Raw genomic sequence first — 16,413 nt, forward strand, 5'->3', positions numbered from 1 at the left:
TTCCCCCATCTCGCCCACTTCACTGCAAATGCATCACTTTACTTACAGGTTCCTATGGCCAGGCAGAATTTGTGACGGGGAGAGAATGAAGCCTGCCAGGGAGGGATCCGAAGATCCCTCTCTTGCTCTGCTCTCCCCATAGCCATGGAGATATCTGCTGTGGTCCTATATTAATAAATAGCCTTGTTACTAATCAATGTGATAATCCTCTGTAAATTGAACTTTTTGGGGAATTTTAACCTTTTCAGAGGCCCCAAGTCCCCATTGCTGCTTGTAATCCAATCAATCTACCAACTATGTCCTGTACTTTTCCCCTCCAAATTGACCCTCTTTGAGTCTTATGTATATTAATAATGGTTAAGACTCCTCTGTTGCCTCACAAACCTATATGCTTGGTTCCTAAATTGGCAGTAGCAACCACCCATTAATGTAAATCCTGTTTGCATATATTAATCCCTTAACAACCTGGGCTGTGTTCCATTTGGCTGTTCTACTAATTACTGTTAGATCCAATTTAACATTGGTTCTTTTAGTGCTGATGACAGGTGAGACCTATTTTGAGTCTCAGCAGGAAAGGTCACATACTTGGGATAACAAAGTAAAAAGATTCTAGGGTAACGTTGCACTGTGTAAAAGTAACTCTGGGTAGAATTCAGAAAAGGTCTGTTTTTGTGATTCTGCCCAAGTTTACCTATCTGTTGTCCATAAAATAGAAAGATAATTAATCAATACACTGACAAATAAAACCACTAACATTTTTGAAACAAACTATAGCATTCACATAGTTGGGCATAGAAACAAATATTTTTTCATACACAGCTAATGCAGCAAAAAAAGGTGTAAACTACTGGTCATGAAGAGGTCTTAAGCTGTGGTTTATCTCAAAGCAGGGCCTGATTAAGGGTTCTGGCCGCCCTAGGCTAATACGGCCGCAGCGCCCCCCCCCCCCCCCCTCCTCCGAATATATAGGTGTATAGGAACACTCCTGAATATGAATGTTTAGGTGTTTTCTCCAGCATTCAAATTTAGACAGATTGTGCCATTGTCTCTTACCTGTCCTTGCTCTTCTCTCTTGCAACTTTGTTATCCTCTCGCTGGCTTCTGGAAAGTTGGCGTCCTTTTTTGAAAATGCAAAAATGTATTATAATGCAAACCCTGAATGATTAGGCCCTTTAGTTAAAACAAAACACTCCATTATGGCCAGCTAAAAGTACCCCATTGGACAGGCATATATAAGCAATATCTGAATATTTGTTGTCAATCAAATACAAACCTCTACCAGCCCCATCTCACTAATATTTAGTATTCTAGTGATTGCTGAGACCACCCATGTGACCACCACACAATCATGAGATTCTGCCCCCCAAAGCTGCTCTATTTTTTAAATACCCCCTGCAGCCATTTTCCTTAACCACAACCCCCCCCCCCACAGCCATTTTCCTTAACTCCTGCTGCAGCCATTTTCTTTACCTCCCACCCTGCATCCACCCCCCTTGCAGCTATTTTCCTTACCTCCACTCTGCTAGCTAGCTATCCCCCCCCCCCGTCACATCAAAACTCCCCCAGTCACATATATCAGCCCCCCTCCTCTGCCCTCCTTCATACATATCAACCTCTCTACCTTCCTATAGATTTTCATGGCAGCCCCCCCTCCCACCCTATAGATTTGTATGACAGTCCCCCTCTCCCTCCCTATATATATGCATGACAGTCCCCCCTCTCCCTCCCTATAGATATGCAGGGTAGTCCCCCCCTCCCTATAGATATGCAGGGTAGTTACCCCCCCCTCTCTATAGATATGCAGTGTAGTTCCCCCCCTCCCTATAGATATGCAGGGTAGTTCCCCCCCTCCCTATAGATATGCAGGGCAGTTTCCCCCCCCCCCCTTCCTATAGATATGCAGGGCAGTTCCCCCTCCCTATAGATATGCAGGGCAGTTCTCCCCCTCCCTATAGATATGCAGGGCAGTTCCCCCCCTCCTTATAGATATGCAGGGCAGTTCCCCCCCTCCCTATAGATATGCATGGCAGTTCCCCCCCCCTCCCTATAGATATGCAGGGCAGTTCCCCCCCTCCCTATAGATATGCAGGGCAGTTCCCCCCCTCCCTATAGATATGCAGGGCAGTCCCCCCCCCTCCCTGTAGATATGAAGGGCAGTTCCCCCCCCCTCCCTATAGATATGAAGGGCAGTTCCCCCCCTCCCTATAGATATGAAGGGCAGTTCCCCCCCCCCTTCCTATAGATATGCAGTGCAGTTCCCCCCCCCCCTATAGATATGCAGGGCAGTTCCCCCCCCTCCCTATAGATATGCAGGGCAGTTCCCCCCTCCCTATAGATATGCATGGCAGTTCCCCCCTTCACTTACCTGTAGTTGTGCCAGCGTCGCTCCTCTCCTCAGATCAGCAGATAGGAAGTGAAGACGTCCTGCTTCCTGTCTGCTGCACAGCAACAGGCAGCCTGGCGATTGGCTGTGTGTTGCTAACCACTGACCACCAATGCTTTTGATCGTCGAGCCCTCCACCCCCCCTGCGGCGACCCCCCCCCCACCCCGAAAAAAAAAATGAATGAAGAAAAAAAAAATAAAAATAAAAATAAAAAATAAAAATAAATAAATAAAATACCCACAGTGCCGCGCCCCCCGGGACCCAGCGCCCCAGGCTGCAGCCTGGTCAGCCTAGTGGTTGATCAGGCCCTGTCTCAAAGTATGCCAAGGTCTGTGGGTGCCAAGGTGAATACAAACATTACAAACCGGTTGTGCTACTCTTATCAGTAATGTTTATTACAGTTTCCTAAAGCTTTTATAGACACTCTATAGCCCATGCCATATTCAGTTGAAAATAAAAATGACCTTTCACCACAAATAAATTTGTGTAGTTACAAGAATCGAATCTGAAAGTGAATAGCAGCCTACTTGAGTTTCTCATAAGCTGATTGCAGGTAGTTACTGCAGCGTTGTGTGGTCAGCTCGGTGCCATGTCTGTACCGATGGTCTGCGCTTTCTGCCCTGTGCTTGAAGCAAACGAGGAAACCGGACAGTGGCTGAAGACAATTGACGATAATATAGTTGCTCATTTCAACTGTATGGCGAGACATGCGGGAAAGCACGTTACTGACAATGTAAGTATATTCACTGAGCAACCATTTCTAATTGCACATTTACCTGTTGCTTTAGGCAGGAATACAATGGCTGTTTCTGCTTTAGGTCAATTTACAGCGGTTCTCCGCGCTCTGATAGATATAGAGGCATATTTATTATTAACCGCTTTATAAACACGATCCATTTCAATCCTTATCGCAAATATTTCCACTAAGGGCCATAGTACAACATTAACAGAATATAAGTGGTATGGGGCAGATTTCAGTGATAATTTACCTCAGAAAGTGACAGGATGATATAAAGTAGCAGTACACAGGGAGTGTCTGTCAGCATCCAAGTTGGTGCTAGCCATCAGGTACAAGGTCAGAAAATCTTTGCTTTTCGGAACTTGTTAAATGGTGTAAAATAGGAATCCATAGATACATAGACATCTATGGGGACTGCTTTGGATTGCAAAGAAAAAGGCAAATCAGCAGATATCTATGATATCTGCTACAATGCCCTATTAATAAATTTCAACTTTACTTTAAAATGCGAATGACTGTCTTCGGGGGATTTTGCTGTAAAACAGATTAATAACTACGCCCCATAGCGAGGACTCATACTGATGGACTCTGCGGTGATTTGTGTACAGAGGTATTTGGGAGGGGGATGGGGGGAGAAACCATAAACTCAGCCAGGTCCTAGTGTAGTACAGTAACCTGAATTTTACAGAATTGATGGGGTAGAAAATGTGGGGATTTTCTCTGCTCACATGGTGTAGTTTAAGTCCATGGACACTGCTGAAAAGATGATCTATTGGATCAGAAAATGTTAATATAGGGTGAAAGGTCCAATTTAGTTAGACTTAATTGTTTATTCCATGTATTTTTCCATTCTGTGTTTTAATTTGCACCACATCTGTTGAGAGAAAGATCAATTAATCTATCATTTGCTGTTGTTACTTGAAAGCCTTATTGTACTGACAACCTAATTTTATATGAAAATATTTACTTGCTATCTGTAATACCTTTAAAGCATATTTATAAGGTTGTTTGCATCCCAATAATATACTTTATGACTGAACTAACTTGGGCTTAGTAATTCAACTAATATCTTCTTCATCATCAATATCGTTTATTTGTAAGATGCCACAAAACTGCAGTGCTAGACAGTCAGGGCTACAAATAATGAAAGATACCAATTGCGAATAAAAACAGATCAAGTATATACAGGGTTGAAGAAGGAGGTGCACACCTGAGCCTGAGGGCATAGGTGGCCCTGCTCCTGCAGAGGAAGAGGACATTGCTCAGGCAATGTAGTAAAGGTTTATCAAAAGTAACGGTAGCGCAGGATAAGGGTAATCGGAAAACAGGAGGCAAATACCTGGAACAGTTAAAAGGTCAAGGGTCGGCAATAGGAGCAAGTGGGACTTCATTCTAATGTAGTAAATGTTTATCAAGAGTAACGGTAGCGCAGGATAAGGGTAACATGACAGAGAGAACATGCAGATGTCACAAGACGCAGCGGTGCCCGAGCTGCCGCGACTCATTCCTCTGTCTCCAGCCACGTCCCTGCCGTTACTATGATGATCGGGATGTCATGTCACTTCCCTCCTCATGCCGGCTGTCACTTGGGCAACGGCTGGGATGATCTCGCATTCACCGCCACGTCCCAGCATGAAGTGCAGCTGGACGCGTGCGTAGTAATTAATAAATATCGTTAGTATTCTTCTGTGGCTAATTGCCCCACCAGGGTTTCTTAGTTCTCATTGGTCCTTGACAGTACTTAAGGCAGGGAGGGCTTAGCCTCCCTGTCGGTTATAGCATTCTCTGCATGTCCCACATTGCTGACCAGCTCTTACTGTTATACGCTGCTGAACTACTTTTCGATTACCCATTGTAACCCTTGGATTGACTTTGGACCCTGCTTGAATTGTCATAGCCCCTGACCTCTGCCTGTTCTCTGGAGTATTATTTGCTTGCTACCAGCCCTGACCTTTGGCTTGAGGGTGGGTATTTGAGTGGAGCAGAAGGTGGGTGTGGAGTGAAATATCTGGCGAGAGTGAAGGCTGATGCGGAGATGCTGGAAACAATGCAGAGATGGGAGAACACAGTGTCCAGGTAGTCTCCATTGTGATGGATGGGAGATGATGCTGTTACTCACCGGACCGTGAGTGCCTCTACGCTGGTGCGTGGCTCCCTAGCCTTCCTGCCGGCACCTATCCTGAACCGCGACCGTCCGCCATCCTGATGGACTGCGCATGCGCAGCACCCAAGAACTCTTGTGACTTTTGCTTTTAATCTAATTGGTTGATCAGGCAACTCTCCCTATTTAAGGCACCTGTGCTCATTACCTCATTGCCTGATCTTGAGTCTCATTCCCTGTGAGTCTCTGAAGGTGTCTCCTGTGTTCTACTAGTGTCTTCAGTTTCCTGCTGATTCCTGTGCTACTCATCGCTGGTCTCCATACCCGCTACACTTTCCTGTGTTCTACTAGTGTCTTCAGTTTCCTGCTGATTCCTGTGCTACTCATCGCTGGTCTCCATACCCGCTACAGTCTCCTGTGTACTACTAGTGTCTTCAGTTTCCTGTGGATTCCCTGTGCTACTCATCGCTGGTTTCCATACCTGCTACAGCCTCCTGTTTCCTGCCTGTGTTCTCAGCCGGACTCTGATTACCGGTTCTACTCACCTGTGGTTCCTACACTCGTCTCGTCCGTTCAGCGTCTCTGCAGTCCCTGCATCTTCCTGTGGACAGACTGTTCTACTGAATAGCGGTATGCCTATTTGTTATTGACTTTCCACGTTTACTCTGCATATCCGCCAGGACAAGTGTCTCTTTTCGGCAGCGGTATCCATACCCGCTATAGACTGTTATTGTTACTCTGCATATCTGTTTGGAACTATCTGTACTACTCAGTCGTTATATGCATACTTGTGATTGAATATCCGTTATTGGCCTGCATATCTGTGCTGAGCAACTCTCTACCAAGCAGCGCCACACATACCGTTATAGACTTTGCTGGATACGCTGCATATCTGTTGGGATCAAGTTCTCTGTGCTCTCAGTGTCTTCATCCTATTATCCGTTGTATGCTTCCACTCATCGACACCTGTACACATCCTCACCTATTTAGCAGTGGTACAACTTGCTGTACGCAGACCACTGATTTCCCCGCTACCTACCTGCACCTGGACAAGTCTTCTCACCATAAGCAGTGGTACAACTTGCTGTACGCAGACCACTGACTTCCCCGCTACCTACCTGCACCTGGACAAGTCTTCTCACCATAAGCAGTGGTACAACTTGCTGTACGCAGACCACTGACTTCCCTGCTACCTTCTTACATCTGCTCACGTCCATACCGATCTCCGTGTTCAAATTTGCCTTTCCACTATATCAGCTAGTCGCTGACTCATTGACCAAGATAGCTGCAAGTCACTGACTTTCCTATTTTCTATTGGCATTCTCTCTCCATCTGCTGTGTTATATGTTCCGCTAGTCACCCTGCTACCAGAGGACTGTTGTGTTAACTTCACCACTCTGGTAAGCCCAGTCATCTGGTGAATTCCTGGGCAAGACTCCTAGTGCCCGTGACAGATGCCCACTGGGAGAGATCACAGGAGGCAGAAAGCATGGGGAGTTTACATGCGGCAGTCCCAGTAGGGCTTTTGATGGTTTATTTTAAATGCCCTAGAATAAGAATAGGTAGCTCAGTGGAAGAGAAGTGAGAATGCCAGGCGGCGAAGTTGCCAAGAAATTGGGAAACTTGGCCTGGGAAATGATAGGTGGCATAACACTAACGTGGTGTGTAGAGAGGAACTGAATGCTATTAACTTCCATGGGGGAGGGGGTGAGGGACTGTTCTTGTTATGACCTGGAAGGTACATCCAGGGGACAGTAGGAAGCCTTTTCTATCACCTTGTTGGTCACCAGGTCGAGGGGTGTGGGGGAACTAGAGGACCCCATAGGATAGAGCAGCAAGGGAAGCAGTGTCAGACGGAGGGAGCCAGGTTTCAGTAATGGCAAGGAGACTGAAGGAATGAGAAAAGAATAGATCATGGACAAATTCAAGTTTGTTGCAGACGGCTCTAGCTTTCCAGAGTGCACACAATGTGGGGAGGTGGGAAAGTGGAGAGTGACAATGGAAGGGTTAGTGGTACATGGTGGGTGGGACATTTTGTGGTGTAAGGAAGAATGCAAGCAGATTGTTGAGATTGTGTGGGACCTGTGGTTAGGAAAAATGTTGTCAGGATGAGGTTGGTGAGAAAACATATCATAGTGAAACCAATTTAATTTCTGTGTATTTTAAAATAAAAGCCAATTATTTCATTTGAGTGTAATTTTTCCCAGTATAATAGTATATATCCAAAATAAACTTGTGAATAATAAAACAAAAAGGCTCTGAAAGTTCTGAAAATCTTGTTTTGTATTGCGTCATTATACAGTTTAGGGGCTATTGAATTCCTTATATTTGATCATTTTTATACATCTATAACTGATGTCAGTTTTATTGGCTAATCAATTTACAATATTATTTAACTTAAAATACGAATTAAACCAGAATCAGTTCCCTTGTAGAACTGTGACACATTGCAAATGGTATTTTATGTATTTAATTTTGGTAACAGTGGATTCAAACATAGAAGCTGGGTGGGAACAGAGGGATTACTTGCAAATGCTCAGCTACCGTGTGCCCAATGATAGCAGGTGGGTGGCACATTCTAGGATGGGAAGATATAACCAGGGCCGGATTAAGGGAATGGAGGCCCCTGGGCTAAAGGGGCCACCATTCCCCCGTGAGACCCCCCCCTTGAAATCCATCCACCCCTGAGATCCGCCCCCCATGCTCCCCCCATGTGAGCCGCCCGCTGCCCTTCCCCAAGCACTTAACTTTTTCTGTTCTCCTCCTGTCACTATAGTCCCTCCGCAGCGCGTTGTATGCTCCTTACAGAGTAGACCTCGTGAGAGTGAGACTCACAAGATCTCCTCAGTAAGGAGATCACTGAGCACCGCGAATGGACTACAGTGACAGTGCTCAGCAGCATTGATCGGGCCGGGGGCGCCCCCGCACCGATCAATAATGCCACTGATCACTGTCAAGGGCCCCTGGATGCCCAAGGCCCCTGGGCTGTAGCCCAGTTTGACCTCAGGTTAATCCGGCCCTGGATATAACCCACCTTCATTGGTTGGCACAGCACATCGGTGAATGCGAGCAGTATCAGGAACTGTGATGATACTATCAGGGATAAAGAAAAAATATTCAGTCTATCATGGAGAATTGGCTGTGGTCTTTTGGCTCTCTTGTCTTCAGCTGCACAGCTAGGCATGCAGCTAAAACACATCTGATCATGCCCCGTAACAGATAGCAACGCTCTGGAGCCCGAGGCTTGTGTCACAGCAGCTATATGGTGAGACATCACTGGCCTGAGTAGGTCATCTGGGCTACATGGACACAAGTGCATGCTGCCACTTGTAGTGCCACAAGTATGTACTTTAAATGGTGTCCTTATCTGGAAATATTAAGTGTTGCCTCATCAGGAAAAAATTATTATTGCCCCACTGGTAATGAATTAGTATGCACTATAATATAATAAAATAAAACATGTTTCCCTTCAATATAATCATTAATGAAGTTTGGCCCACTGATTTATTCATTGTATAATTTGGCCCCCGTAAGATATTTAATAATAATATTTGCCCCTCTATACAAGAGATCATGATTACCCTCATAATTAAAACTTATATTGTGGCACCTGTTATATTAAAGTTGGCCAGCAGTGGAAAGCTGATGTGTTTGCTAATCTCGCCTATCCAAAGCAGCGTGTTGAATCTGACGATTTTCACAGCAATCCCGAGAGAGTTTACAAAATCGCAGCTTCATGCATATAGCGACATGTATTGTTAGAGTGCCATACATCGGGACAGCGATTTGTAGCATGGCAAATTTGGTAAACTCACTTTACTGGCGGTTTACTATCAACTCACACCTTCATACATCGGCGAGTTTACACTCGACCGAAAAAATCGCTTAAAAACTCAAATCGTACCTTGATACATTTACACCCAGGAGTTCACTTGGCAGGTATCGTAAACAATTATTGTCTCTTTGAGAGACAATGCCTCCCAAACAGCAAAGTCTTTTGTTTTAGATGTAAGTAGACATATATGACTTTCAAATGTCAGATGCTTCCTAAACTGGTATATGCACATTACATTTTTAGCATTTAAGTTGCTGGTTTCAGTATTACAATGTTTTTTGACTGTTTTTCCTCTGTGTTCTCTTTAGAATGTGATGGATGTGTGGGAGGAAGAGCTGACATGTTCAATCTGCTGCAGCCTTTTTTATGATCCTCGAGTTTTACCTTGTTCACACAACTTCTGTAAAAAATGTTTAGAAGGTGTCATTGAAGGCAATACCAGGCATATGTTACTGAACCCTTCAACTTTTAAATGTCCGACTTGCCGAAAAGAAATCTCCACAATGGGTGTTAATAGCCATCAGGTTAATTATCCACTGAAAGGAATTGTGGAAAAATACAATAAGATTAAGGCAGGTCCAAAAATACCAATGTGTAAAGGGCACAGTGGTCAACCCCTTAACATCTTTTGCTCTACGGATCTAAAGCTGATCTGTGGGTTTTGTGCCACAGGGGATCACAAAGAACATGTCATTTCTTCCATTGATGATGCCTACAACCAGGAAAAGTGTTCACTTGACTTTCTCCTTTGGGAGTTTAAGGACTTTCAATTCACGCATGTCATTGCCCGACTGGACACCTTGGAGACCAACAAGCAGAAAGTTCTTAATTCACTGTGGATGGATTCGGATGGGGTGAAATCTTATTTTGAACAGCTGCAGGATTTGCTAGAACAGAAAAAAAATGAGATTCTGTCAGATTTAGAAACCATGAAGCTTGCAGTCATGCAAGCTTATGATCCAGAAATCAGTAAGTTGCACAACATCATCAGTGAGCATGAAAAAGCTTGCAACATTGCCGAAAATATTAAGGATATTTATGATCCACCTTTGTTCCTTCGGAAGATTCAGGAATTTAGAGAGAAAATTAGACTTATCAAAGCCTCATTGCCTTCTGCCTCGGATGTTACTGTCATTTCTTATATGAAAAATTTTGATACCAGTATGTGGGATAATTACAAACTAGTAGATGTGGATAAAATATGTTTGCCACAGGAAGCACCCGCCAAATACCCATTCTTCTCTAGAGCGGTAGCAGTGGTTGCTATATTTGCCATTTTATTGCTGCTATTACTTTTAGCACTACATAACAAATTTCTGGACTTTGACAACCATTTGCAGCCGATATCCTCTGACCTGTCAGACACCACCCCAATAGCTGAAGAAGATGCCTGTTATTGGGACCTAATTGTAGAGCAATTCTTTCTCCTTGGTGAAATGCTACACAACTATACTGGTAAATAATGTAAATATTCATTGCAATATTATAGCAATTTATACAATTTAGGTGAAATTTTCTTTATAAGCTGTTACCGGGGCAGGGAGAACACAGCAACGTGCACACCAGGGCGCCTCATCAGCACCCCTAAAATATTTTTTCCAGACAGTCAGTGGGTTCCGAGACCCCCTCTCTGGGGGTGGGGGGCACTGCATGTGCAGTGGCAACTCTTCCACACCTGCGCAGTGAAGTGCCATGGGCTTCATGGCGCATGTGTCGATTCCGCGCTTCGGCCCTGGTTGTCACTATAGGGGACATATCCTCTGTCGAAGTCAGCAAATTGGATAGAGTCATTTCAATTAAAGTCTAGCAAACTTGGTTGTCTTTGTCTGAAAAGATGCGTACGGTACGCATCGACGTACAAGGGCACGCTACGGCGTGAAAGGGCGTACGCATCCACTACACGTGGCAGCAACAGTAATTGGTCTTTTACCATACATTCGCACAAACACGCATACTTATAAAATAGTACACATTAATGGTAGTTGCAACACATAGTCAGTTATGTCGAAATATAGTAGTATTTATATGTTATATCAGAGTTAAATGCATATTAGTGAAATACACAGAACGGGTTAAAGGAATAACATCATGAGTGGTATCATAATGAACCTTGTTACATATCCTACTGTTTGGTTCACTCTGCGAGGGAATCGCAGAGTGCATACGCAAGTTATGAATGATAGGGAATTATGAACTACTTAAGACTAAGGAATCCTGGCGGGAAGAGCAGAGCATACCCCCTGCAGAGATGACCCCCTCCTTTGGATTCCTTAGGATGAACCAGCCAATGATTGACGACCCCTTGGACATTCCTGAGACCCGGACCAATAGATGCAAGCTATACCATCTTCATTGTATTACTGTATTTGATTGTGTATATAAGCAGCAGCTTGTGATCCAGAGTGCAGACTTCTTGTCCCCAGACTTCAGGATTGAATGACTGCACTGGATCCAGAGCGCCTGCGATAAGTAACGACTGTATTTACTATTACTTCGCTTGAGCATATTATTCTATTATTTGCGAATAAATCTCTGTGCTTTGGAAACACAACTCGAGGTTCGACAATCGTTATTGGTTAGCGACAATACGCACATAACTATTTGGGGGCTCGTGAGCTTTGGAGGTTTCGTTGCCGATGATACGCAAGACCACCGGATTTCGGTACCTCAACAAAGGGTGGAGACGCGTCATAAACGGGTAAGAACGCATGGTGTTCAAAACCTGAATTTTACTCTGTGTTGCGAAACCGAATGTCCGTTTTGCATTATCTAGGGCACGCTAAATAGAACCTAGGGACAAAAGAGAAAACTGTTTCTTTTTACTGTCATTGTGCGTTTTAACTGTATTGCATTGCTTAGCGTATGTGTATTTCCTGCTGTGCGTACGCGAACTTCCGGTAGACTTGCCACATGGTTAAACAATCGTTTTGATAGTTATTGTACATGTATAGTATAATTACTTGTGAAAGCCTCTGAGACATTATTACTATTGTTGGGAACTTTTGATTTTCTGCGCAGAAAAGGTGTATAGTGTGTGATGTTGTAACGTAGATACACTGTTTATTATTCATTGGTTCTCAGTTGCTGTCTGACGAGGCGGATTGCCCAACTGAAGGACGGTATACAGGGCAGGTATACCGAATGCGAAAACGTGTTTTTCGCAAAGCGCTACCAATAGATCGCAAGGTTTGCTAATAATTAGTATTGGTAGGCAGTGCGATCCGATCGCACCGTTAGTGCGAATTGGTGAAGCAGCTAGGAGGAATTATACTGGAAAGGCAGGTTGATTGTATTAACTTGCGCTCCCAGCGATAATAAACTCAGCAGATTTTTGTGCTTGAGCCAGGGTATCGAGGAGCTGATAGCCCTTGGGGCCCACAGTGATATTTCTGTATAAGGGATTCTCGCCTGGTGCGAGAAAAGCGAGTGAACGCGGCTAAAGGAAATACGTTCACCGAGCATTATAGATCTCTAGCGGTGAGTATAGCAACAGAGTTGAAATTATTAGGTGGAAAGAACAGAGCATTGCGGTGTGTCTGTATTTCACATTTGGCCGGAAGGAACAGAGCATTGCGGTGTGTCTGTGTTCCGGGTAGAAGGTATATTGTTCAACATGGGTGCTAAGCATACGCTAGAGATGGTCAGTGCACTGCCTAAGGAAGGCCCTATTGGTTCAGCTAGGTTTCTCATGTGTAAGAAATATGGTGCATATGCAACTGTGTATTGTGACACGTGGGTCGGGATGACCAAAGCTTGTGATAGGCCTTTCCCAACAATAGGGAGTTTTAATGCAGAGGTACTAAATACTGTAAAAGATAAAGTATGGTTGATCAAGTCAACGAAAAAGAGAAATAGATATAATGATTGTTTAAAATTGTGGCAAATGGAAGGTAACACGTGGCAGAGCAGCGAATGCAAACCGGAAGTAGGCGTGGCGAAAAGCGCGCGCGAGGCGGATGTAACCATTGAGAAGCGTGGCGAACTCAGCGCAAGCGCGCCCCCGCCACCTTATGTGGCGGGAGGGGTAAGTACAGCCGTTGTTAAAACTGAAAATAGAAAGATTGCTAAATTGTACCCTGTTTTAAGCCAGTTTCAATCAAGTGTATCTGAAAATGAAGATGAACCCACTGTGATTTCAACCATTGCCCATGCTGTTAGTGTACTAGAGGCTCAGCGCAAGTATGAGAAAATGGCTGAGATAGGTGAGAGTAGCGTGATCACTAGGAGTGAAAGCGTTCTAAATCTAGGACCAGTAAATCCTGTAGTGTCTCCTGAAGTCAGTGTACCAGAGGGTGCGTTCCCAGTCCGCACAATATCAGTTCCCAATGGGAAACCGGATAAGAATGGTGTAGTTCCTTTAAGAAATGTTACAATGCATTGTCCCTGGACTAGATCAGAATTACGTTCCATTATGACTGAGTTCCCAGACCCTAGAAAGGAGTTAGCTAAATGTCAGAAATTTGTTAAAGATTTAGGGAATGCTCACAAACCAACCAGTAAGGATTGGCGGGTAGTGTTGAGGGCGTGTCTTCCTCCCAATACTAACATACAAAAATTTATTAAAGATTGTTTGTTGGAGAAAGATGACACCTTGACTGATGAGATTAACCAACGGAATATAGAACAAATTGTCAAACACTTAGCCATCTGTTTTCCAGTAGTAGTAAATTGGAGTAAGATTTTCACCATTAAACAAAAGGATAGTGAAACTGCCTCAGATTACTTTGCTAGAGCTATAACAGCGATCGCACGATTTACTGGGATATCCAACATAAGTGAGGATCCACATCACAGAGAGGTAACTGTAGGAGTACTGATGGACGGCCTTAGAGAAAATTTAAAGACGAGGGTACAAACCACATTACCTAATTGGAGAGGCGTCACGGTAGACTCTCTTAGGGAGTCTGCTGTGGAGCATGACAAGAACCTTTTTAGAAAAAGGGAAGAGAAAAGTGATAAGTTAATGACGGTAAGTATACAGGCTCTAGAAGAGGTGCATACACGACCACCAGCATACAACCCATATAACAGGAAACCTAAAGTGATCAGGTGTTTCAACTGTAACGAGGAAGGACATTACAGGAGAGATTGTAAAAAGGAAAGACTCAATACACATAGGGGTGGGTCACATAGATATCCTCCAAGGAGGGATTCACATAGACTAGAAGACTCACATCTACCCGCGCATATTACGGCAGCAAATGCTGCGCGGGAAATCAAAAGTCAGCGCTAGGGGTCAGGTCATACCTGTAGTCTACAGCCAGTGAGGTTAACTGAGAGTCAGAGTGAAGAACCAACAATGATAGTTGACATAGCTGGTAGGAAACAAACTTTTCTTGTAGATACAGGGGCGGCCCGATCTGTGATAACCTCTCCTTTCAATCTACAGGTGACGAGTAAAACTATTCCAGCTATGAGGGTAACGGGAAAAGTGTTACGTTATCCTCTAACTAAACCCGCTGAAGTTACTATCGGCCCTCTGCATACTAAGCATTCGTTTCTCTTAGCTGCAGTGGCTCCTACTAACTTGCTAGGGAGAGACTTGTTATGTAAAATGGGATGTGTCATATACTGTACTTCAGATGGTGTGTTCCTATATATACCCGAGAAGGTTGCACATGAGGTACAGGACATATTGGACACCCCTCAAAAGTTAATGTTACACTCTCCTGTTATAGAACAAAGTCCATCTCAAGTAAAGGGGATGTTGCTGGAAATACCAGGTTCCCTATGGACCAGAGATGGACAGGACACTGGACTGATGGCAAACGTAGCCCCTGTCATGGTCAATTTAAAAAGTGGTAGGATAGCTCCAAAAATCCCACAGTATCCATTAAAACCGGAGGTGGAACTAGGGGTATATCCTGTTATTGAGAGGCTGTTACAACAAGGGATTTTAATTCGTACAGCCAGTACAGCAAATAGTCCCATTTTCCCTGTGAAGAAGAATGGGGGGAGGGGCTATAGATTAGTCCAGGACTTAAGGGGAATTAACAAAGTTGTTGAGAGCCAATTCCCCGTAGTGCCGAATCCAGCCGTCATCCTCATGCAGATTCCACCGTCTGCTAGTCATTTTACTGTCATTGATCTATGTTCTGCTTTCTTCTCAGTCCCTCTTCACCCTGACTGCCAATACATTTTTGCATTCTCCTACAGGGGAGTGCAATACACATGGACCAGACTACCCCAGGGGTTCATTGACAGCCCCAGTATTTTCTCACAAGCCTTACATGACAGTTTGCAATCCTTTCAATCTCACAATGGGTCTGTTCTAATTCAATATGTGGACGATTTGTTGTTGTGCTCTGATTCTTTTATGTCATGTTTACATGATACTAAATTGTTGTTGCTTCATCTTTCACAAACAGGGCACAAGGTGGCAAAGGATAAATTACAGCCATGTCAGACTAAGGTCAAATACTTAGGACACTGCCTCACTAAGGGGCTAAGACACCTGACAACCGACAGAATTGAGGCCATACAACACATGACCCTGCCGCAGAGCCAGAAGCAGATTCGTACTTTCTTGGGGATGTGTGGATACTGTAGGTCCTGGATCCCAGGTTTTTCTATTCTGGCATTACCATTGCAGGAGCTAGTCTCTTCCTCAAAACCAGAACGTGTTGTACACACAGAAGAGTCAGAGCAAGCATTCTTTAATCTTAAAGATAGTCTGACTAGAGCACCTGCATTGGGAATACCTGATTATGGAAAGCCTTTTGAGCTATTTTGTACAGAAGCTGATGGTTGTGCAGCAGGTGTCCTCGCACAGAAACATGGTGACGCTAGCAGACCGGTAGCATACTACAGTGCACAATTAGACAATGTGGCAAGATCACTCCCAACATGTCTCAGAAGTGTAGCAGCAACGGCTCTTCTGGTGAGTAAGAACGAGGACGTAGTATTAGGACATAATTCAACTATCTATACACCCCATGCTGTATCAGCTCTGTTAAATTCAGCCCAAACCAGACATGTTTCTTCAGCTAGATTCACAAAGTGGGAACTAGCCCTGATGGCACCCTCAAACATCACCATCAAACGATGTAGCACCTTAAATCCAGCTACATACCTTCCATATGTGTCTCAAGAGACACAAAGGGTGGGAGATGAGGAGACCCTGGTTGATGATGAGTTAGGCAAGAATACTGACACACATGACTGTATGGAACACCTGAACCAGATCTTTACTGCAAGGCCCGACATACGTGACACCCCCTTAGAAAATGTAGATTTTACGTTTTATACAGACGGAAGTTGCCATAGACAAACAAAGACAGGAGAGCTATGTACTGGTTACGCTGTTGTAGACGACCAGGATGTGGTAGAAGCTGAACCCCTTGGCCCACCTCAC

The 16,413-nt window shown here is 44.3% G+C and overlaps 1 protein-coding gene across 1 annotated transcript; it reads left to right on the forward strand.

Moving 5' to 3' along the window:
• The first annotated feature begins 9,373 nt into the window (after positions 1–9,373).
• On the forward strand, positions 9,374–10,749 carry LOC142140112 (tripartite motif containing 13-like). Its single transcript, XM_075197968.1, has one exon. It carries the CDS (start codon positions 9,374–9,376, stop codon positions 10,520–10,522), a length of 1,149 nt encoding a protein of 382 aa, XP_075054069.1. The 3' UTR covers positions 10,523–10,749.
• The last annotated feature ends 5,664 nt before the right edge of the window (positions 10,750–16,413 follow it).

Source organism: Mixophyes fleayi, chromosome 2 (assembly GCF_038048845.1).
Source record: "Mixophyes fleayi isolate aMixFle1 chromosome 2, aMixFle1.hap1, whole genome shotgun sequence".
NCBI classification, from domain to species: domain Eukaryota; kingdom Metazoa; phylum Chordata; class Amphibia; order Anura; family Limnodynastidae; genus Mixophyes; species Mixophyes fleayi.